General features: G+C 38.3%; 1 protein-coding gene across 2 annotated transcripts; it reads left to right on the top strand.

The window, feature by feature from the left end:
• Positions 1-7,508: 7,508 nt before the first annotated feature.
• Positions 7,509-17,017, top strand: LOC140886093 (protein CELLULOSE SYNTHASE INTERACTIVE 1-like). 2 transcript variants are annotated; one of them, XM_073292597.1, is made up of 8 exons: positions 7,509-7,662; positions 7,964-8,080; positions 8,772-8,845; positions 9,633-12,681; positions 12,857-15,401; positions 15,516-15,970; positions 16,359-16,475; positions 16,549-17,017. In XM_073292597.1, the coding sequence occupies exons 4-8, from the start codon at positions 9,646-9,648 to the stop codon at positions 16,687-16,689; spliced, it is 6,294 nt and encodes a 2,097-aa protein (XP_073148698.1). In that variant the 5' UTR covers positions 7,509-7,662; positions 7,964-8,080; positions 8,772-8,845; positions 9,633-9,645; the 3' UTR covers positions 16,690-17,017. The 2 variants fall into 2 exon arrangements, with proteins under 2 accessions (XP_073148698.1, XP_073148699.1); XM_073292598.1 differs by having other exon boundaries at positions 7,523-7,662; positions 7,983-8,080.
• The last annotated feature ends 6,989 nt before the right edge of the window (positions 17,018-24,006 follow it).

Below are 24,006 nucleotides of genomic sequence, written 5' to 3'. Positions count from 1 at the left end.
TCATATATATATATTCAAATGAAGATTGGTAGAAAAAAAATGGAACGACAAAATAACAAATGATGATAGGAACTGAAATGAAGTAGTACACATCCAATTGCAAGTCAAGCCCCCATTGGATTAGACCTTCCCCCGAGTATCCGTTCCCGAACCACTTGAAGATATTTTTAGTCAATAATAATAAAAGCCAGATACTTGTCCATGAATGACATCGTTATATAATTGCCACTGACGACCTAGCAATGGTATTACGCTGGCATACATCAAAATGAAAACCATACACTCTATAGTGTACTTATATTTCAATCGAGATATAAGAGTTTATTGCACTAAACATGTATGTGAAATATTGACAATACACATTTTTTTTATGTGAAATTTTAGTAGGCATCTCAACTTTAACTTTTTGTAATAGTTGCATGTTTAATTTTTGTCACGACGATTTTGTTAAAGACGCGTTGCTTTCGTCTCGAAATAACTATTTTTTTATAATATTATGATTATGATACAAAAATGACTTTTTATTATTATAATAATTTTCATATCTGCTCAAATATATCACTCACATCAAAATACATATTTTTTTTTCACAAATATAGTGATGTATTTGAGTAAATATGAAAAATATTACAATAAAATAAGGATATTTTAGTACTACAAACATATTATTGTATCGTAGATCTAATATTGTCAAAAAAATAGTTGTTTAGGCGCTGTAATAATGTGTGTTCAATAACTCATCGTGACATGGGTTAAATGTGCAACATATTAAAATTTAACATAAGATAAATGTATATTTTTAATATTTATAGAGGGATTTGGTGCGATAAACTCGAATATATATTAACATAATATAGTTTTGTTACATTGGCTTTTTTAAAAAAAATAATGCAACATTAAATGCTTTTAAATATAACAAGTTTGTGTGCAATGTAACAAAACTAATATATATATATATACATACATATATATATATATATATATGTATGTATATATATATATATTAGTTTTGTTACATTGCACACAAACTTGTTATATTTAAAAGCATTTAATGTTGCATTATTTTTTTTAAAAAAGCCAATGTAACAAAACTAATATATATATATATATATGTATGTATATAAAAATTTTCAGTTGTCCAACAAATGATGTTCACTTCGTGTTCGACCACTAAAACTCGGTGTCGTATTTTAGTGGTGCGAAAAATCAAAAACAAAAACAACTAAAACCCGGCACCGGATTTTAGTGGTCGCGGACAAAGTGGACAGAAATTTGTTGGGCAGCTTAAAACTTCTCATATATATATACACACACTAGCAGCTAGCTTAATGTTCGCGCAAACATCTCAAACAATATTTTTTAAAAAAAATACAAGCTGAGCACCAGCCTTGACGTTCACGCGAACATCAAGCTAACTTCTATAATACCCTGCACACTAGTGTGTGGGTATCATTTCTGTATGTATATATATATATACACACACCAAGTAGGCTCATGTCACATTATTTGTATTTGTATTTAATTTGAATTGACATACACACTACTAAAATTGACTTTGGACTTGATGGATGCCGATGGTAGTTGATTTATTTATTGTAGGTGGTCAAAGTCATCACATTTCATACAAGAGGACAATATATAGATTAATTAAATTGTATTTCCAACTTCTTTCAGATAGATAGACTTGACAAAAGTCAAATCTCACATTTCCTTGCTATGTTTGCTGACAGTCATCACATTTATTACTCCTTGGCATGTATAGCATGTGTTCATATTAACACATCAAACAGAAATTTACAATATCATTTTAAAAATAATCAATATATATATATAGATCATTTTCCGTGAAAAATTAAAATGTTGTGAAGGAGCGAGTCATATCAAGTCAAACTTAAAAGTCAAAGTCTTCGGGTGACTTCTCAGATTGGTACAGCGCTACTTTGCTTTTTCCATTTAATTGCTTGATCAAATATATTTGTTTATTTATTGATGCGATGACATTAACTGGTTCCTGAAAACCCCATCGAGTGACAGTATTCGAATAAGTCCACGAACAAATTTTGTGGATTGTTCTACGATACAAACAATTAAGTGAGCTGAGTGACATTGGAATATATGTTTAATGAAAATACTCCGACTCTAAAATGTTTTCAAGGAAGCAGAACGTACACTTGCATGCCTTGAGAATGTGAAATGATCGTTATTTAATTATAAGCTAGCAGCTTTTATACACTACTCAATGAGATTATAACCCACCCATTTAATTTAAATATCCAATTTAAGAATATATATTTCAATATTAATGTAAAAATATTATTTGTCTATATATAACGAGTATTGAAAAACCATAGTTTTATTTGATAACGTCGAGAAATTATCATTTTTATTTATAAGTTTCCTGGTGATAAATTGATTTCGTGTGTGCATATATATAAATGCATTGATCATTCTTCGGTTTATATATAAATATTTTTTGGTAGGGTTTTTTTTCGACGAAAAAAATCAATGAGTCTTCCGCAAATTGTTATAATAATTTTGATAGATCCGTGATATACTGAAGTTCTAGCTTGACTGAAAAATTCCCTTTCTTTAATTTAAGATCAAGTACACGCATAAAATCTTCCAGCTGGTGATCAAATATTCAGTAATTGCAATGAATTTAGACTAGCTCCCCGTTGACATAAAAATTCCCTAAAAAACAATAATATAAGTTAACTTGAAAATTAAGGATTAAATTATATATATATATATATATATACTCTTCTGACTTCTCTCGTGAAACCATACGCGTCTGTGTATAGCAAATATGAACTATCTATATATGATACAAAATGCATATATATATATATATATATATATATCGATCTTCATTCAAACGTTACTAACACGACATAAATACGTACTGCTAGCTCCAACATTATATAAAACTTAATTAAAAGTCTAAATTTAAATCAAACTTATAAATTTGTTTCTGCTCACCAAATTAAATCAAAACTTTTGTTATAACAAGATATGTCACCATGCAAAGCATGCATACAACAAGTTCTCATCAAGTTGTTCATCATCAACAATATCGTACGGGCGGAGCAAGACGAGGCTCCGGCAGAGAGGACATGTGGGAAGCTGATCTTGCTGCTGCTGCAGCCACCTGTCAAGGCATGCCTTGTGGAATATATGTTCGCAACTGATCAGTCTCCTTACCTCATCCCCCTCTTCATACAAAGACAAGCAAACCGTGCAACTATCTCCATTAATATTTTCCGATCGCCGCCTTTCGTATCTTTCCCATGGGTTTTTCTCTTCCACCAGTGACAGAAACTGGGCAGTAGTACTGCTGGTTTCGTGGCGGTAATTAATGTCGGGAGTACTGATCATTCTAGAGGCACAGCATACGAAAATAATGAGTTGGAGGAGGAGGAAATTGTACAAGAATTGTATAGAAGATGAGAAAAGAGGGGACAAGAATTTAAATATTATTGCAAACATACTTATAACAAGTATATATATATATATATATATATATATATATATATTGTGGGAAACAGCTGATTACAATTTACAAAGCAAAGGCAAGTTCATGTGGGTTTCAATTTATAAGAGGCGCGCATGTGTGTACTGATGAATTTTATTTTGGAGATAAGAAATGGATAGAGGACCTACAAGGGATTGATTAATTTTCAGTTTTGATTATTTAATATTTCAAGTTACATTTTAATTAATAAAATGTGTCCCATTTGACCAATTTTTTTAAAATTTATATATATATATGTATATTTAAAAAATAATACTTTAAGATTTTGTATGTAATTCATATATGTGGTGAAAATTAATACATTTGATATAAAAAAAATAATAATAATATTTTTCATACGCTAAGTTGACGATATCCTTCTCATAAAATTGACTATTCGTTTAATCACTTTGTAAACAAATATTCGAATAAAATCTAATCGCTAGACAGCTTACTGCATGCGACAATGGTTGTGTCAAAAATCTAAAGACTAAGGGAATATTACTAGAAGATGTACGTAGGCCAATATTTGCTATTTTAGTAAAATTTAGAAAGAGTGACTCAAATCTAGTTGATTTAAGAATAAATTGTTGGTGTCTTAGTTTGTGTCTCAGATCGGTTGGCTAAATAATCTGGAAGCCCTTTATATAGATAAGGGTAATCCTCACCTCTTGAGCTAGCTTTTGAGGTGAGTTAAATCCAATTCAATTTTTAACATTGTATCAGAGCTCTGGCCCTCCGTGTGTGTTGGACCGCCCACCATTAATATCTCCAAGCTTCAGTCGTTTCATTACTGGGCGTGTGTGTTGTGTTGGTGTCTTAGTTTGTATCTCACATCGGTTGGCTAAATAACCTGGATCCTCGTGTTAGTGTCTAGCCAACCTGGATCGGTTGGCTAAATAACTTGAATCCTCGTGTTAGTGTATAGCTAGCTTTTGAAGTGAGTTAGGTCCAAATCAATTTTTAAAATAAATCAAATATGATAATTTCACGTCGAGTACTACTAGCGAATTATTCTTTAATATATAGCATATATAAGTGTGTTACTTGTATATATATGCAGTGCCGGCTCCAAGGGGAGGCGGCCTAGGCGCCTAGGGCCACCCCTTGGCGGGGGCCTCAAATTTTTTTTAATTTTTAATAGTATTATTTTTTATATATTTAAAATATTACGTGAATCTATTTATTTTGTTTAAATTCGAAATCGTGGTCAATTTTTTGTACTTTTTTCCATCATTTATTTAGTAAAAAAAATATCTCTTTCTATTTAAACAAAAATCTATTTTTTCGTTAAATTGATCCACTCAACTGAGTTTGTTTATTCAAATTGGGTCAATCATCTTTCGTTTATTTATTGAATGAGATTTATTTTTGTCTATTTTTGTACTGCGGTTGATTTTTTTTAATTGATTTAATTTTTGGTTTTGATATACTAGAATTTTGTAATTTGCTTATTCGACAATAAAAATGATTTTTACTTAATTAGATTATAATTATTCCCTGTTTAAGTTACTATTTAAATTATAATTTATATTTTTTGCCAGATTTGTTGTGACAAAATTTTATTATTTATGCTTCTTTAATTTGGAGATTCTTATTCTATTTGTATTATGCATTAATTTATCTATGACTAATGAGATTTGAGAATTCATTGAGTTCTTTTTTAGTTTTAGTTTTACTTTTTATATTTCGATTCATTGTTTATGCTATTATTTTTAGTTACAAAAATTTGAAATTTTGATTTTTAGATGAAGTGATTATATCGATATTTAATTAAAAAAAATTATATAGCTCTCTCTCCTGAATATTTGCCTAGGGAGTTTGTCTCGTACAAGTTTTTTTTTTTTTTTTTTTTTTTTTTTTTTTTTTTTACTTAAGAACATTATCATCTCATAAGCTTTTTAAACACAATTTCTCGCGTTTTATAAAAAAAAATGTAACAATGTATTTTAGTGAATTTATAAAATAACTAAAATACCTATTACCTAAGCTCTTATTCGCAATAATTCATACATCTTTTAAAATGATTAAGGGAGTGTTTGCAATAGATTGTACTTTTGTAGAATTGATTAATTTATATATTATAAAAAAGTTAAGAAAAATCAAAAGTTGGTAGTGTTTGAAAACAAATGTGAGAATCTAAAAATCAAAGTTGGGTAGTGTTTGATAAATAAGTGATTAGAGTGATTTTAACAATGACCTTCTTATTAGAATCACTTTTGGAGAATCATAATCACCACATGACTAGCTTTTGGATTTCAATTAAGTTAAGCATAAACTAACACATAATCTAGGTTTAAGAAACACACAAAAATGATTTTTTAAAGCTAAAAGCTAACAATCCTTTTTTTTTAGTGATTGCAAACACTTCCTAAATATCTCTGATCCTCGCCTCATGAAGCTCTGAATTTATAGAGACATAAGCTAAAATATTTTTATTTTTTATTTTTGCAAGGAAAACGATTATTAATTTTAATCAAATTAATTATTAAAGATTGAAGAAAATAAAAATTAAAATTTTATACCTAAGACATACATCGATAGTAAAATTTACTATTACAATATTGAATGCGTGCTAAAAAGCGGATTTGTTATAGTAACATCAATTATACTAACAATTGAGTGATTATACAAATGATTTGTTATATTTTTAATAGTTAGTTAATTACACACGACAGAGAAATATTAGAAAAGAAATATTGATAAATATAAACGTATGTCTATATATTTGGACAAACAAAAACGAAATATAAATGTGTTATAACAATATGAGTAGCTGCGAATGCTAAATTTGAGATTTATTTAGATAATATACAATTAAAATGATGATATTTTAATATAGAATTCGATTGTTCCCCTTTCACATCATTCCTTGATCTGTTGTTAAGTTACAATCATGAATCAATTGTATTTATTTATTTAATGTTGTTGGTGAATAGCTAGCTGGGTTTAATCAAAGTATGTATTAGCATTATCTAAAATTACTAACAACAACATTAAGGGAGTGTTTGCAATCACTAAAAAAAAGTGATTGTTAGCTTTTGGCTTTAAAAAATTATTTTTGTGTGTTTCTTAAACCTAGATTATGTGTTAGCTTATGCTTAACTTAATTGAAATCCAAAAGCTAGTCATGTGGTGATTGTGATTCTTCAAAAGTGATTCTAATAAGAAGGTCCTTGTTAAAATCAATTTAATCACTTATTTATCAAACACTACCAAACTTTGATTTTTAGATTTTCACATTTGTTTCCAAACACTACCAACTTTTGATTTTTCTTAACTTTTTTATAATGTATAAATTAATCACTTCTACAAAAGTACAATCTATTGCAAACACTCCCTAATATATTTAATTAATTTACAACTCTCCTAGCTAATTATCAATGTATTCCTAGTCCTTGCCACTCGAATCAATCACGTTAGTTGAGCATAATATTAACGAATATAATTGAATTAATTAATTAACCACCCTTTTATTAATTAGGTGCCCTGTATGTGTTATATATGGGTAATTAGTTGGCCATGTTTTTGTATTGTCGGGATTTAAAATTTTGTAATAACAAAGTGGGCTAATTGCATCAACACCTCCTATGAAAAGTCTAAAAAACATAAAACTTTTTAAAAAATATTATTAGGCTAATGCATCTTTCAGTTTTTTAAAATGTAGCACATTTCACCCCTATGTTATACAAACTCGGTCACATTTATACCCTCTCATAGGGGTTTTTATGCTAATTTTTTTAAAACATAGGGTCTAACATGCTATTAATTTTACAATGGGCCTTTTTAGACTTTTCACACGGGTGTGGATGCAATTAGCTCTAACAAAGTGAATATGTAATGCTATTTCATTAAAAATTAATTAATTAATATTTGTTTGGAAAGGAAAAAACAGAAAGAAGAAAAAAGCCGAGCCAAACCGAGGCGAGCCATTGATGAGCCGGTGAAAACAGAAGAAAACACTGTCGGTGGCCCTTGGACATCCATCCAGCTAGATTATAGCTAAGCTAACTTCTCTTCTCCGCTTCTTATTATGAATATCAACTCTTGCGGCATCAGTATTCCTCCCATTCTTGAGATTTGATTCCAACAAAGGATTTCCCATTTCCGCTAGATCTTCCACCTTCAGTTTTCTTCCATTTGCACATGTGGTATGTTTGTCAGTTTATGATTGCATTTTAATCTTGTGATTTTTTTTTTTCCTTTGATGGGATTTTAAAATGCTAATCCAGATTGCATCTTCGAGCTCTTTCTGCTTCTCTATCCATCATAATTCTTGCTTCTTGCTTAATGCTGCACTTACGTGGGTCCGATTCTGATCCATTTTTGTGGAGTCGGGCTTCAGATTCTCGGCATTTGTTTATCAAAATTGAGTGGGACATTTTGTTTCAGATTTCAAAATATCTGCTAGAGATTTGATTAAATTTATTGATCATGCTGTGGCTGATGCAGTTTTTAGCTTTGGCTTTAGATCTGAAGTGAAGACATTAGATCACAGCAAAGCTGGCGACAACACTCGCTTTTCGTGTTGCTCCTTCCAATGGAAGCACACTTCCCACCGCTGAGTTGGTAATATTTCTTTTTCAAGTTCTGGTCGACTCTGTCCGTGCTTGATTCCTGAATTAATATACTCACGTGATCTAGTCGTGATAACTGGGTTAGAAATTGTTCCCGCTATTCTATACTGAGTTTGGGTCACAGGCCTTGTGCCTCTCATAATGATAAATGTTTCTTGTTTGGTCTGATTATTGCTTGATTGCTGTGATCATTTCAATGGAAATTCAAGAATCTCAAGTGAATGTTCATGTAAATTATGTATTGGCTTGGCACACGTGCATCATCTAAGCATTCTAAAGTCAAGACATCCTGTTTTCGGTGAATTTTCTTGAAACTATGTCGAATATGGAGAGAATTGATTTCCCATTTTTGTTTTTCTAAAAGTACATTCTTGAAAACTAGATTGTGTATAAATCCTAGTATGTCGTGTACCTCTTCTGCTCAACTGTTTTTCCTCCAAAGGGATCAAGAGATACTGGCTGACTGGTGAACTATCTTGGGCAATAGATTTACGATTTTCCCATTCCAATAACAACTTTATTGTGTGCAATATTGTATTTTCTACATGTTCCACGAATGCCGGTGTTATTACAAGCCGGTGTTATTACAAGATTTTATTTTATTATGTGCTCATGTTGAATTCTTTGATGCATTTTTTTATAATTCTGTCTTTCAATTAATTTGTCATTCTTTTCTTCTGTAGGAGAGAAGTAGGGATGTTAAATCTCTTGACTCAGAACCTCCAAGTCCACATCTCCATGTGAAATTGAACTCAAGGTTGGTTAGAGAACTTATAATTTTAGCAGTTGACTTGGGATTAGATGTTTTAGATTCTGTCTGTAGTAGTACTTTGATTAATGTTTTTGCAAATGCGAAGTGATACTTAATGTGGAAACTATTGAAATCCTGTTCTCTAAACCAACCTCAGAATTTTCCATCTATGAATCTCTCGGTAGTCATTCTTTCCTGTATATGCTGCATGTTCTTTTTCTTAATAGTTTGTTTGGAGTTGGGCGGAGCCCTGAGGTCAGTGGTGCACTTAAACTGATCGCAAATAGCAACTGTAGTATTTTCTTTCTAATTGTACGATGATCAAGATATATATCTCACTTTTACTTGGTCTTCACTCATCAATTCATCGATTCAGCAGTAGAGTAATTTTAGTACAACTAACAGCGCAGGTTAGAACATTAGATGAGAGTTTACTCAAGTTTATGAGACGATATTGATGTTACTCAATCTTATACTTTTACTGGAGTTCTCTGTGGGACTCACTACTCCTCCTACATTTCTAGATGCCATGATGCGTTTTATATTGCAGCTATATGTTTCCTTATATGTAACTAATTTTGGGTTACCGCAACTTTAAATATTTTCTATGCTGGTAAAAGTATCATTGTTAACTTTTTGGCTATGAAGACAAATGTTATTATTGGGTTGTCACTACTTGCAAATGCTTTACATTCCACTGTATTTTTAATTTTTTATAGCATGATAAATTTTTAGATTAGTTAAATTAGATGACAATCGTAAGAATGACTTCATCTACGTTCTATGATTGCAGAGATCGGAGTAGCATGGAGGACCCCGACGGCACATTAGCAAGTGTTGCCAAGTGTATTGAACAATTGCGGCAGAATTCCTCCTCACACGAAAAGGAAAATTCCTTGAGGCAGTTACTTGAGCTAATTAATTCTCGGGAAGATGCTTTTGGTGCAGTTGGATCACATTCTCAAGCAGTTCCAGTTCTGGTGTCTCTTCTTCGTTCTGGATCACTTGGGATTAAGATACATGCTGCTGCTGTTTTAGGTTCACTCTGTGTAGAAAATGAATTACGGGTCAAAGTATTACTTGGAGGTTGCATTCCACCATTGCTAGGTCTTCTCAAGTCAAACTCAGCAGAAGGCAGGATAGCAGCTGCTAAGACAATTTATGCTGTTTCTCAAGGTGGCGTTAAGGATCATGTGGGGTCAAAAATTTTTTCAACAGAAGGAGTTGTCCCTACGTTGTGGGAACAATTAGGTAAGGGGCTAAACAATGGAAATTTGATTGATGATTTACTGGCAGGAGCTTTACGAAATCTTTCTAGCTGCACTGAGGGATTTTGGCCTGCATCAATTGAAGCTGGAGGAGTTGATATCCTAATCAAACTGCTCAAAACAGGAGAATCAAGCACTCAAGCAAATGTGTGCTTTCTGTTGGCATGCATGATGATGGATGATGCATCTGTTTGCTCTGAAGTGTTGGCTACGGAAACTACAAAACTGCTCCTTAAGCTACTTGGAGCTGGCAACGAAGATTGTGCAAGAGCAGAAGCTGCACGTGCTCTTAAATCTCTTTCTGCACAGTGCAAAGAATCCAGGAAGGAGATCGCTAGTTGCAACGGTATACCTTTACTGATAAATGCGACAATAGCTCCTTCAAAAGAATTCATGCAGGGTGAGTTCGCCCAAGCTTTGCAAGAGAATTCAATGTGTGCTCTTGCAAACATCTCTGGTGGCTTGGCGTATGTCATCTCTAGTCTTGGTAAAAGCCTTGTATCGTGCATCTCTCCTGCACAAGTTGCAGACACGTTGGGAGCTTTAGCTTCTGCTCTCATGATATATAACACTGACGCAGAATGCACTAGAGCATCAGATCCCACGGAGGTGGAAAAGACACTTGTCCAGCAGTTCAAACCTAGGGTGCCATTTTTGGTGCAGGAGCGAACAATAGAAGCCCTTGCCAGTTTATATGGGAATGCTGTGCTAGCAAGCAAACTTGCTGCATCTGATGCAAAAAGACTGCTTGTTGGGCTGATCACTATGGCAACCAATGATATTCAGGAGGAGTTGATGAAGTCCCTCCTCTTTCTTTGCTACAACGAAGGTAGTCTCTGGCATGCCCTTCAAGGTCGTGAAGGAATTCAACTTTTGATATCTCTTCTCGGTCTGTCATCAGAGCAGCAGCAAGAGTGTGCTGTTGCTTTACTTTGCCTTCTATCCAATGAAAATGATGAAAGCAAATGGGCTATTACTGCCGCTGGTGGCATTCCTCCATTAGTTCAAATCCTTGAGACAGGCTCTGCAAAAGCTAAAGAAGACTCTGCAACAATTCTTGGAAACCTCTGCAATCATAGCGAGGATATACGAGCTTGTGTTGAAAGTGCTGACGCTGTTCCTGCTTTATTATGGCTACTGAAGAATGGAAGTTCCAATGGGAAGGAGATTGCTATTAAGACCTTAAATTATTTGATCCACAAGTCGGACACAGCAACAATCAGCCAACTCACTACATTGTTAACCAGTGATCTACCTGAATCTAAAGCTTATGTCATAGATGCATTAAAAAGTTTGCTCTCTGTGGCCCCTCTGACTGATATGATGCGAGAAGGTTGTGCAGCAAATGATGCAATCGAGACAATGATAAAAATCTTAAGCTCTACCAAGGAAGAGACTCGGGCAAAATCTGCACTAGCTCTTTCAAGAATCTTTGACCTCAGAAAGGACTTACGTGAAACTTCCATTGCTGTGAAGACTCTTTGCTCAATCATTGAACTTTTAAATGTTGAGTCTGAAAATATCTTAGTTGAATCTTGTCGTTGCCTTGCCTCAATTTTTCTTTCAATAAAAGTGAACCAAGATGTAGCTTCTATTGCTAGGAATGCCTTGCCTTCGTTGCTGGTGCTTGCCAACTCTTCGGTGTTGCAAGTTCAAGAGCAAGCAGTGTGTGCTTTGGCAAATCTCCTCTTAGATAGTGAAGCATCTGGAAAAGATATGCTGGAAGAAATTATTGTGCCAGCGACTAAAGTTCTACACGAAGGGACAAATGTAGGAAAAATCCATGCTGCAGCAGCAATAGCCCGCTTTCTCCATTCCCATGAAACCAATCCTACTTTGATTGACTGTATAAATTGTTCTGGAACTGTGCTTGCTTTAGTTTCCTTCCTGGAAACCTCTGACAGTGGATCTGTTGTTGCATCAGAGGCACTTGATGCTCTTTCTTTCCTCTCAAGGTGTGTGGGAGGTATTGGACACATCAAACCTCCTTGGGCAGTTCTTGCTGAATACCCAAGTACCATTACTCCAATAGTTTCATGCATTGCAGATGCCACACCAATGCTGCAGGACCAGGCTATTGAAATACTATCCCGGCTCTGTCGGAGCCAGCCGATAGTTCTTGGTAGCACAGTTGCTGGTCCCGCTGGATGCATTTCATCCATTGCAAGAAGGATAATCAGCACCTCAAATGCTAGGGTCAAAATTGGAGGAGCTGCTCTTCTCCTTTGCACTGCAAAAGTGAATCATCAAAGGGTAGTTGAAGATTTAAATGGTTCGAGTTCATGGACTTCGCTCGTCCATTCTCTTGTGGGTATGCTAAGTGCTTCAGAGTTTTCTCAATTTGGAGATCAGGGCAATGAAGATACCATAAGCATTTGCAGGATAGCAGAAGAAGAGGCTACTATTCAAGGCTCCAATAGAAGTACATCAGTTATTAATGGTGCCAATATGGCTATATGGCTTCTTTCTGTGTTTGCTGCTTATGATGATAAAAGTAAAGTTGGGATCCTGGAGGCTGGTGCAATTGAAGTTCTTACTGAGAAAATTTCTCAATCCTTTTTGCTGTATACGCAGGTGCGAAATTTATAACTTTGTATGTGTTTAAGACGATCATATCTGATACACGGTGCATCAAAATTCTTGGTTTTGCAAAAAATGTCTCATGTAATTTTTTTTCTAGTTTATATTCACTGAGGATGGTTATTTTGATCTTCTCCAATGCTCTTATCGATGTTGTGGACTTTGCTAGGCTGACTTTAAAGAGGATGGCAGCATATGGATTTGCGCCCTGTTGTTGGCAATCTTATTCCAAGACCGAGATATCATCCGTGCTAATGCAACGATGAAAGCTATTCCAGCACTAGCTAGATTGTTGAGGTCAGAGGATTCGGCTAGCAGATATTTTGCTGCTCAAGCTGTGGCCAGTCTTGTCTGTAATGGTAGCAGGGGAACTCTGCTATCTGTTGCAAATTCAGGGGCAGCTGCAGGACTTATTTCCTTGCTTGGTTGTGCTGATGATTATATCAATAACCTTCTGGAATTGGCTGATGAGTTTGCTTTGGTTCATTACCCGGACCAAGTGGCTCTTGAAAGATTGTTTAGGGTCAATGACATCAGGGTTGGGGCAACCTCAAGGAAATCTATACCAGCCCTTGTTGACTTGCTTAAGCCTATCCCAGATCGCCCAGGGGCACCTTTTCTTGCATTGGGGCTTTTAATCCAGCTTGCTAGAGACTGTCATCCTAATCAGATTATTATGGTGGAGTCAGGGGCCTTGGAAGGGTTGACGAAGTACCTTTCTCTTGGCCCACAAGATGCATACGAAGAAGCTGCCACAGATTTACTCGGTATTCTGTTTGGCACAGCTGAGATAAGAAAGCATGAATCTGCATTGGCTGCTGTCAGCCAGCTTATAGCAGTTTTGCGCTTAGGTGGAAGAGCTGCAAGATATAGTGCTGCGAAAGCCTTGGAAAACTTATTTTCCGCTGATCATATAAGGTGTGCAGAATCTTGTAGACAAGCTGTTCAACCTTTGGTGGAAATTCTAAGTACTGGCTCGGAGAAAGAGCAGCAAGCTGCTATTGCTGCTTTGGTTACTCTACTGAGTGAGAACCCGTCTAGAGCCCTTGTGGTAGCTGATGTTGAGATAAATGTTGTTGATGTGCTATGCAGGATTCTTTCTTCGGATACTTCTTTGGAGTTGAAAAGGGATGCGGCTGAGTTGTGTTTTGTTCTTTTTGGCAATACAAGAATTAGGTCTACTGTAGCTGCTGCACGATGCGTAGAGCCTTTAGTTTCTCTCCTTGTTTACGAGTATAGTCCCACTCACCTCTCTGTTGTCCGTGCATTAGATAAACTGTTAGAAGATGAGCAGATGGCCGAACTAATTGCTGCCCATGGGGCAGTTATCCCTCTTGTGAGGCTTTTTCACGGTGAGAATTTTTTGCTCCACGAGGCTACATGTAGAGCTCTAGTTAAGTTAGGAAAAGACAGGCCTGCGAGTAAAATAGAAATGGTGAAAGCTGAAGTGATTGAGACGGCGATTAATATACTTCATGAAGCACCAGATTTCCTTTGTAGTGCGCTTGCCGAATTGCTCAGGATACTTACAAATAATGCAGCCATAGCAATGGGTCCTTCTTCGGCGAAACTGATTGAGCCTTTCTTCTTTCTGCTAACTAGATCAGAGTTTGGAACAGATGGACAGCAGAGTGCAATTCGTGTTCTCGTGAATATTTTAGAGAATCAACAGTGTCGTGCTAACTATACCCTGACATCTGAGCAAGCGATAGCGCCTCTCCTGCCTTTACTTGATTCTCCTGCTTCAGCAGTTCAACAGCTGGCGGCTGAGCTTCTGTCTCATCTTTTCTTAGAGGAACATCTTCAGGGGGAACCGCTAACACAACAAGCAATTGGTCCATTGATACACATTCTTGGTTCTGGTATACCCATTTTGCAGCAGAGGGCCGTGAGGGCTCTTGTCAGGGTTGCAGGAACTTGGCCAAATGAAATTGCGAAAGAGGGTGGTGTGAGTGAACTGTCCAAAGTCATTCTTCAATCCGATGCTTCACTACCTCAGGTTTTGTGGGAGTCTGCTGCTTCTGTGTTATCCAGCATTCTGCAGTTTAGTTCTGAGTATTATTTGGAAGTACCCATTGCTGTGTTGGTTAGGTTGCTTCATTCAGTCTCAGAGGGTACGGTTATTGGTACTCTGAATGCTCTTTTAGTGTTAGACAGTGATGATTCAACAAGTGCTGAGGCGATGGCCGAAAGTGGGGCAATTGAAGCGCTTCTGGTACTTCTTAGGCGTCATCAATGTGAGGAAACGGCTGCCCGACTACTTGAGGTGTTGTTGAACAATGTGAAGATCAGGGAATCTAAAGTTACCAAATCTGCGATTTTACCGCTATCCCAGTACCTTTTGGATCCTCAAACCCAAGGTCAGCAGGCAAGGTTACTGGCAACTCTCGCCCTTGGTGACTTATTCCAGAACGAGAGCCTGGCTCGATTAGCTGATGCTGTTTCAGCCTGCCGAGCATTAGTGAATCTGCTTGAGGATCAACCCACAGAAGAAATGAAAGTAGTAGCTATATGTGCACTACAGAACCTTGTCATGTATAGCAGATTAAATAAAAGGGCTGTAGCAGAAGCTGGTGGTGTTCAGGTTGTGCTGGATCTGATTGGCTCAAGCATCCCCGAAACTTCGATACAGGCAGCAATGTTTATCAAACTTCTTTTCTCTAACAATACCATTCAAGAGTACGCGTCGAGTGAAACTGTTAGAGCTTTAACAGGTAAATAACTGAAATGCTCTCTCTCTCCTCCCACCCCCCCAACACACACAACCCTTCCCTTCTTTTTCTAAAGAGTTTATTCGAGACATACTGATTAATGTACCGGTTTTGCAGCTGCAATTGAGAAAGATCTGTGGGCCACTGGCACAGTAAACGAGGAGTATCTGAAGGCTCTAAATGCACTATTTGGAAACTTTCCACGTCTAAGAGCCACAGAACCTGCAACTCTAAGCATTCCTCATCTTGTCACATCTCTTAAGACAGGATCAGAAGCCACTCAAGAAGCTGCATTGGATGCACTATTTCTTCTAAGGCAAGCTTGGTCAGCTTGTCCCGCTGAAGTTTCTCATGCGCAATCAATTGCTTCTGCGGATGCAATACCTCTTTTGCAATACTTGATCCAATCTGGCCCGCCTCGATTTCAAGAGAAGGCAGAACTTTTGCTGCAGTGTTTACCTGGGACATTAGTGGTGATAATCAAGAGAGGAAACAATATGAGGCAATCTGTTGGTGTACCAAGCGTGTACTGCAAGGTTACCCTTGGAAATAATCCCCCTCAGCTAACCAAGGTATAACTGATACTTCTATTTTCTACTTTGGTTCAGCCGTGTTTCTCTTTCTGATTTTTGTGACATTCATCTCCTGTGCACCATCATATAATATTTAAAATGGGCCTCTGAAGGGGGCCAAGTAGGCTAGCTTTTTTCTGGAAATCTTGTGATTCCTGCCTCTGAAGGGGGCCAAGTAGGCTAGCTTTTTTCTGGAAATCTTGTGATTCCTGGTCCTTTCTCTCATGCATGAACTGCCATATGCACACGTCTTACACCGTGGATGTTTGGATTTCTCTGATATAAATTGATGGATTACATGGTTACCCGCTCCAGTAAAAGTTGATATCTTGTTGGGTATTAAGATGATTAATATGCGTACGTGAACAAAAAGGTTGTTTGCTTTCAGGTGGTATCAACTGGTCCCAACCCTGAGTGGGAAGAGAGTTTTGCGTGGTCCTTTGAAAGTCCCCCAAAAGGCCTGAAACTGCACATTTCTTGCAAGAACAAGAGCAAAATGGGAAAGGTAAAACTCATCTATCTTTCTATTTAACCTACGCCGAAGCACACATCCTGACTACTTCCTGGTGTAATGGCAGAGCAAATTTGGTAAGGTAACTATCCAAGTAGACCGTGTGGTGATGTTAGGTGCCGTTGCCGGTGAGTACACACTGCTTCCCGCGAGCAAAAGTGGCCCTCCAAGAAATTTGGAAATAGAATTTCAATGGTCTAATAAGTAGCAAATTTCGCCAGACTTGGACGACTTTTGATCAAAGACGCAGGTCTCTGCAAAGTTTCAACACATTGTATGGCTTCGGAGGTTGGTTTTTATAAATTAAACTTCATAGGTGATACGTTTTCACACCAGGGAGCAGCAAGGCAGCCCCTTGTATCAATTGATGTGTATTTATTGATATGTTGATGTGTATAGTTTTTGATGATGCGAGTAGGGAAAAGGTCTTTTGATGTATTGTTTCGTAAATTTTCTTGAAAGAGCAACCATATATATAAAGGTTGAGCAATTTTTTTCAAACGTTTGTATGAATTTGATGATTTAGAAAAATATTTTGTTTTAATTTTTTTTTTAATTTGTTATATTCATGTGCAATTTTATTATATTTAAAAAAAGAATTATTAAAATTGAAATTCTAACAAAACTTAGAGAGAGAACTAGAATAATTTCACAACTAGCTAGGATCTTGTGATTCACGAACCCACAAGACCAGAAATAAATTTATAGTTTGAAGAGTAGTTTAGTGATGATAATTTGATGCGTGGACGTGGTAGCATGAACTCAGTGGCAGGGACGTACGATACGTCGATACTACTATTTGGGATGAAAAAAAATCTAACAATCATTGTTGTGCATTGATTAAATGAATTTATGTTGAAGTTGACAACGTAACTGCATACGCGTCGCAACCCAACGATCGATGGTACGTTGTTGTCTGCGGTCTGCCATCTTATATAGAGAGACTTGATCCCCGCACCCTAGGGTGCGGGAAATTCGTGTATACTCGTGCTTAAAATAATTTTGATTGACTTGAAATTTTTACGGTAAGATCGTTTCAAAAATACGAATCCAACGATATATCATATGCTACAAATTTCAATCTCGATGACCGAAATTGTGAAAATGACCAAAAATTTCACATTTAACCCTATTTCCGGCCATTTTCACGATTTCGGTCACCGAGATTGAAATTTGTAGCATATGATATATCGTTGGTTTCGTATTTTTGAAACGATCCTACCGTAAAAATTTCAAGTCAATCGGAATTGTTTTGAGCACGGGTGTGCACGGATTCCCCGCACCCTAAGGTGCGGGGATCAAGTCTCTCTCTATATATATATATATATAATTCCGTTGGAACAATATATATATAGGGGATAAATGTAATGAACCTTTTCAAATAGGAAGACTAATATTGCAGCAGGAAATTAAAATGGGAAAAAACAGTTACAAAGCGTAAGGCCCCGTTTGGTTTCAAAAGTCAGGCAAAAAAAGCACTTTTTTAAGTGCTTTTCATTTAATAAAGTGATTGGGTACAGTTATGACGCATATAGGAGTCGATGCTTTGTTGTCAAGGATTCACCACATACTTGCGAGTGTGGATATCCTATGCGATCTGAGGAGATATTAGTGTGACGAATCTCTGGCCAGAGTACATGATGTGTTTTAGGTTAATGGTTATCCTAGTAACACATGCGATGTCACTAATAGATCTCCAAGATGTTGTGCATAGTTATCGAATCTCGAACGACTCTCGATGCACCAATGGTTATTGATTCGATCGGTATATTTGGTTGAAGGGACCGTACTGTACGCTAACCAAAATCTATTGGTTCTTGCAGGCACTATCAGTAATACCTATGGAATCATGGGGCGATGTTGCTAGACGCTCTTACCATGATTCGTTGGGTAAGTCGGAAATTGTTGTTCCGAGTCACAAGGAGTTGTGAGCCCACGGCTAGCTGTATTCCTGAACCATTGAGGGTTACACAAGTAATGGATTACTAAAACCCCGTGGAGATAGTTAAATTTAAAGAGTTAAATTTAATGAAAGAGAAATTGGATTTCTCAACTAAAGGGAGTGGAATTTCCTAAAATGACATAGTGATGGGCATTTTTGGAATTCACTGAATTCGGATTCAGAAAAATTATCTTGACTCTAAAAGATGCAGAAATGGTTTCTGTGCACATTGGTGAAATCAGTTTATCAATCGGAGTCACGATGAATTTTATATTAATTTCTATAACAACGGGCTTGGCTTGTTGGGCTTAAGTTATGGATTGTGGGCTTTAAGGAGTTAGAGTCCTGATACAATTATAACTAGAAATTATCTATAAATAGAGGTGTTGGGTTCGAAAATCAAACACTTTGTGTCTTATAATTTTCGAAATTACACTCTAAATATTCTAAGGGTTTTTCGAAATCCTTGTCCCTCCCGGAGAAAATTCAGACTTGTGATTTTTGTGAAAAATTACAATTCTGAATTAACAGATCATATCTGTTTATTCTCTACGCAAAACTTCTGATTGATTTCTAGTGCAGTCAATCAGAGGGTTTCTGTTTTCTGTTCGTGGACCTTATTCCGGTGATTGATCGTGACGCCATCGGTTCCCGGTATATACAAGAAGAGCAGATTAAATTCTGTTGGTGTCCATAATCCCGCTTCGAGATTGGAGGTAAAATATTTAATTAATTATTATTTATTTTACTTGTGTGATTTAATCGTTAAACGTTTTGATACCCATGATATGAAATTGTTTCATATCAAAAAAAAAATAAAATTTTTAAACTTCCGCTGCACCGGGTATCGATTCAATTGATCTGAACACGATTTTCCAACAATATTTGCGTATATGTTGCATGAGTATGTGCTTTATGTTTTATCATGTTTTAGCATGTTTTACCGCCTTAGCACATACATGATTTTACGTGTGACTGCATCCGGAGAGATGTGAGTCATTGACAGTCTCCATAGGGAACGATGATCTCATTCTGGACTCGAGTCAGGTATGACAGTTTCCATATGAGGCTTGTATCCTGTTTTGGATTCGGGTCAGGATGGGGTTGGCTCAGCCCTGATATGGAATATACGAGTACCCCGCGGAGTAGCTCTCTAGCCGGTACTGTATATTCTCGGCGCCATGAGCAAGTGTTTTCACTTGAGTTTTAAATCATCTGTGTGCATATATTTGTATTTATATCATTGCTTCGTATTGAGCGTTCTAGCTCACGCCCCTGTGTTTGGGTATTGTGTACCTTGTGGCGGGGCAGGTTTGAGGCTGGACGGTTCAGGCAGTTCTCATCAGGATTGAGCTTTGGGGAGTGCGAGGTTGTAGAGGATAGAGATTTATTTACCCTGAACCTTCGATTTGGTTGTATAACAGTATTTATACTTGTGACAGCGTCGGTTGTATTCTGCCGATTGGATTTGTTGTATTTTAAATATCCGCTCTTTACGCTTTAAGCTTTTATTGCGTGCGCTTTTACTATAACTCTGATTAGGTGGTGGATCCGGGTTGGGTCACTACATTTTTGGTATCAGAGCGACGCATTGCACTGGGAATATTGTAAAGCTGATTAAGTAATTGTCTGTTCTTATGTAACAGATGGCAGCTTACGACGAAAGTCACGGTAGCATGGACGGCGGTTGTTGGGGCGATCCGGATGATCGTAGACGTCGGGGACAGCCCGAGGAGCGCAGGCGAGTCAACATGCGTAGGTTTAAGGAAGTTAGCCCGAAGCCTTTGACGGGTGGGGAGACAGCTGAAGAGGCGGAGGATTGGATGGAGAGGATGGAGCAGTGCTTCCAGGAATTTCATTGCACGGCTGAGGATAGGATGGAGATTCTTGCCTTTATGCTTGAGGGCAGAGCGAGGAAGTGGTGGAGATCTACTTCCGCACCGTTCATAACAGCCAGAGGTGCAGCTACTTGGGTGGAGTTCCGTACTGCTTATCAGAGATTTTATTTTCCTCCAGCTCTTCGTCAGGCGAAAGCCAGCGAGTTGTTGAGTTTGCGACAGGGGACGATGACGATCGAGGAGTACCAGCAGAAGTTCTTTGATCTGCTACCTTTTTGTCCTCATATTGCTGATAGTTCTATGGCAAAGTTTGATCATTTCCTTCAGGGTTTGAATCCTGACATTCATCGTATGGTTGCTGTGGGCGGCGATGGGACTTACGAGGATTTGGTGGACCGTTGTCTCCAGGCCGAGGACAGTATTCGGAGGAACATGGGACTTTATTCTTATTCCAGGCCAGCGAGCTCTAGTCCTTTGGGTCCGAAAGGACAGTCCTTCAAGAAGCCAGGAGGTACTTCTTCTTCTTCCTCTGGATCTGGTGGAGTGCATAACTTTGGTGGCCAAAGGCCGAACCATTGCCGTCAGTGCCGACGCAGACATCCGCCAGGGCAGTGTGGACGATCGACCACTGCATGTTTCCAGTGTGGCCAGGAGGGTCACATGAAGAGAGATTGTCCTATGCTGATTGGGGCAGCGAGTGGTTCTGGAGGTTCTCAGGCATCTGTTCAGCCACCTCAGTACCAGCAGCCACCTTTCCAGCAGCAGTATTCGCAGCAGCGCCAGCATCCGCAGCAGTCTCAGAGACAGCCTACTCAGACTCCTTCTCGGGGTCATTCTTCTTTGAGGCCACGTGCCCAGGGTCAGGTCTTTGCGCTTAACCAGGAGCAGGCAGAGGCTGACAGCGATCGGATGATTGCAGGTATCTGTAGTTTATGTGGTTTTCCTGCATATGTTTTAATTGATACCGGTGCATCGCATTCTTTTGTCTCAGCACGTTTTGCTAAGAGGTATAAGTTGCCATATATTCCTCTAGACGTGTTATTAGTGGTTTCTACTCCTATGGGGAGCAAGGTTTTAGCCAATCGTCTAGTTGTGGGTTGTGTTTTGGATTTTGAGGGACATCAGCTTAGTGCTAACCTAATGATTCTAGCGATGGAGGATTTCGATTGCATCATTGGGATAGATCTATTGACTACCTACCGAGCGATAGTGGATTTCTATTAGAGGTTTGTTCAGTTTCGTCCAGAGGATGACGAGTCATGGTATTTCTATGGTGAGGGAGCGCGACCCCCGATGCCAGTGGTTTCAGCTCTAAAGGCCCGGCATGCGTTAGAGTCTGGCGGAGAAGGCTACCTTATCTACGCCATTGACGCATCCTTAGGAGAGCCAAATATCCAAGAGATACCAGTGGTTCGTGATTTTCCAGATGTGTTTCCGGAGGAGATTCCAGGTTTGCCACCAGTAAGGGAGATTGAGTTTGGCATTGAGTTAGTGCCAGGGACTGCACCGATTTCCAGGACTCCTTACCGATTGGCACCGTCAGAAATGAAAGAGTTGCAGAAGAAATTACAAGATCTTCTTGATAAGGGTTATATTCGACCTAGTGTTTCGCCATGGGGAGCCCCAGTACTGTTTGTCAAGAAGAAGGATGGTTCGATGCGGTTGTGCATTGACTACCGTCAGTTGAATCGGGTGACAGTGAAGAATAAGTATCCTCTTCCGCGGATAGATGATCTTTTTGATCAGTTGCAGGGTACTTCTGTCTATTCGAAGATTGATCTTCGGTCTGGGTATCATCAGTTGCGAGTTCGACAAGAGGACGTTCCTAAGACAGCATTTCGTACGCGGTATGGGCACTATGAGTTTCTAGTGATGCCATTTGGTTTGACAAATGCTCCAGCTGTTTTTATGGATCTGATGAATCGAGTTTTCCGCGACTTTCTGGATAAGTTCGTGGTGGTGTTCATCGATGACATTTTGGTGTATTCTCGCAGCATGGATGAGCATGCCTACCATCTCTATACTGTACTGCAGGTCTTGAGGGAGAGACAGCTGTACGCAAAGCTGAGTAAGTGTGACTTCTGGATTGACCGAGTTGTGTTCCTTGGTCATGTCATTTCTCAGGAGGGCGTATCTGTGGATCCTAGCAAGACAGAAGCTATTTTGAATTGGTCACGACCGACTACAGCTTCTGAGATTCGTAGTTTCCTTGGTTTAGCAGGATACTATCGTCGTTTTGTGGAGAATTTCTCTCAGATAGCTAATCCATTGACTCAGTTGACGAAGAAAGGCGTTTCTTTCGTTTGGTCTGATGCTTGTGAAGATAGTTTTTGTGAGTTGAGACGTCGTCTGACGATAGCTCCAGTTCTTGCCTTACCGTCTGGATCAGGTGGTTTTGTAGTCTTCACTGATGCTTCTCTTCAGGGTTTGGGGTGTGTGTTGACTCAGAATGGCCACGTGATTGCCTATGCCTCCAGACAGCTAAAGACTCACGAGGAGAACTATCCCGTACATGATTTAGAGCTTGCAGCCATTGTCTTTGCTCTTAAGATATGGCGTCACTATTTGTACGGAGAACGATTCGAGATCTTCACCGATCATAAGAGTTTGAAGTATCTGTTCACTCAGGCTGAGTTGAACATGCGGCAGCGTCGTTGGATGGATCTATTGAAGGATTACGATTGTGAGATCAAGTACCATCCAGGTTCTTCAAATCCCGTTGCTGATGCGCTTAGTCGCAAAGTTTATGTGAGTTCCCTTCGTACCAGTTCGGTTTCGAAGGCAGTGGAGGAGTGTTGTTCTTTGGGATTTACATTCCGTCATAAGAAAAAACAACAAGGGATTCGTGTCTCTTCTGTGCTTGCAGAGCCAGCGCTATACAGACGAATCTGGGAAGCTCAGAATTCTGATCTGAAGACTCAGAAGTTGGCCCGTTTGGCCGAGGGTAGTAATACTTCTGGTTTTCATCTGCAAAGAAACGGTCTGTTGTGTCTTTCTGGTCGAGTTGTGGTACCCGAGGATTCTACTTTGAGGGATGAGATCTTATCGCAAGCTCACCACAGTCGATTTTTTGTACATCCAGGCAGCATGAAGATGTATAAGGATCTTCGCACTCGATTTTGGTGGAAAGGGATGAAGCGCAGCGTTTATCAGTTTGTGTCCCGATGCCTTGTGTGTCAACAAGTCAAGACAGAGTTTAGACGACCCGGAGGGTTACTACACAGCTTAGAGATTCCTGAATGGAAGTGGGAGCATGTGACGATGGACTTTGTCACCCACTTACCTATGTCTTCCAGGAATTGTGATGCTATTTGGGTTGTCGTGGATCGGTTGTCGAAGTCAGCGCATTTTTTTCCCTATAACCGCGATTACACCTATGATAGGATGGCACAATTGTATGTACGGGAGATTGTGCGATTGCATAGGATTCCGTTGAGCATTGTCAACGATAGAGATCCGAGATTCACCTCGAGATTTTGGGGTAGTTTCCAGCGAGCCCTTGGTACTACTTTGAGCTTGAGTACGGCTTATCATCCAGAGACGGACGGATAGTCGGAGTGTACTATTCGCACTCTAGAGGATATGCTTCGCGCGGCGGTGATGGATTTTGGTCCAGCGTGGCATGACCATTTACCCTTGGTGGAGTTCGCCTACAATAATAGTTTCCATCGCAGCATTGACATGGCACCATTTGAGGCTCTTTATGGACGCCGTTGTCGTACACCTTTGTTTTGGAACGAGGTTG

Source organism: Henckelia pumila, chromosome 3, assembly GCF_033568475.1.
Source record: "Henckelia pumila isolate YLH828 chromosome 3, ASM3356847v2, whole genome shotgun sequence".
NCBI lineage: Eukaryota > Viridiplantae > Streptophyta > Magnoliopsida > Lamiales > Gesneriaceae > Henckelia > Henckelia pumila.
Note: the sequence above shows the minus strand (reverse complement) of the source record. Positions and strands in the feature narration are given on the sequence as shown.

What these genes read in the sequence shown, in the direction of transcription:
- LOC140886093 (XM_073292597.1), top strand. Translation starts at nt 9,646, where the DNA reads ATGGAGGACCCCGACGGCACATTAGCAAGTGTTGCCAAGTGTATTGAA. An exon ending in AACTGTTAGAGCTTTAACAG is followed by an intron (nt 15,402 to 15,515) that starts GTAAATAACTGA and finishes CCGGTTTTGCAG; the next exon opens with CTGCAATTGAGAAAGATCTG. An exon ending in ATCCCCCTCAGCTAACCAAG is followed by an intron (nt 15,971 to 16,358) that starts GTATAACTGATA and finishes GTTTGCTTTCAG; the next exon opens with GTGGTATCAACTGGTCCCAA.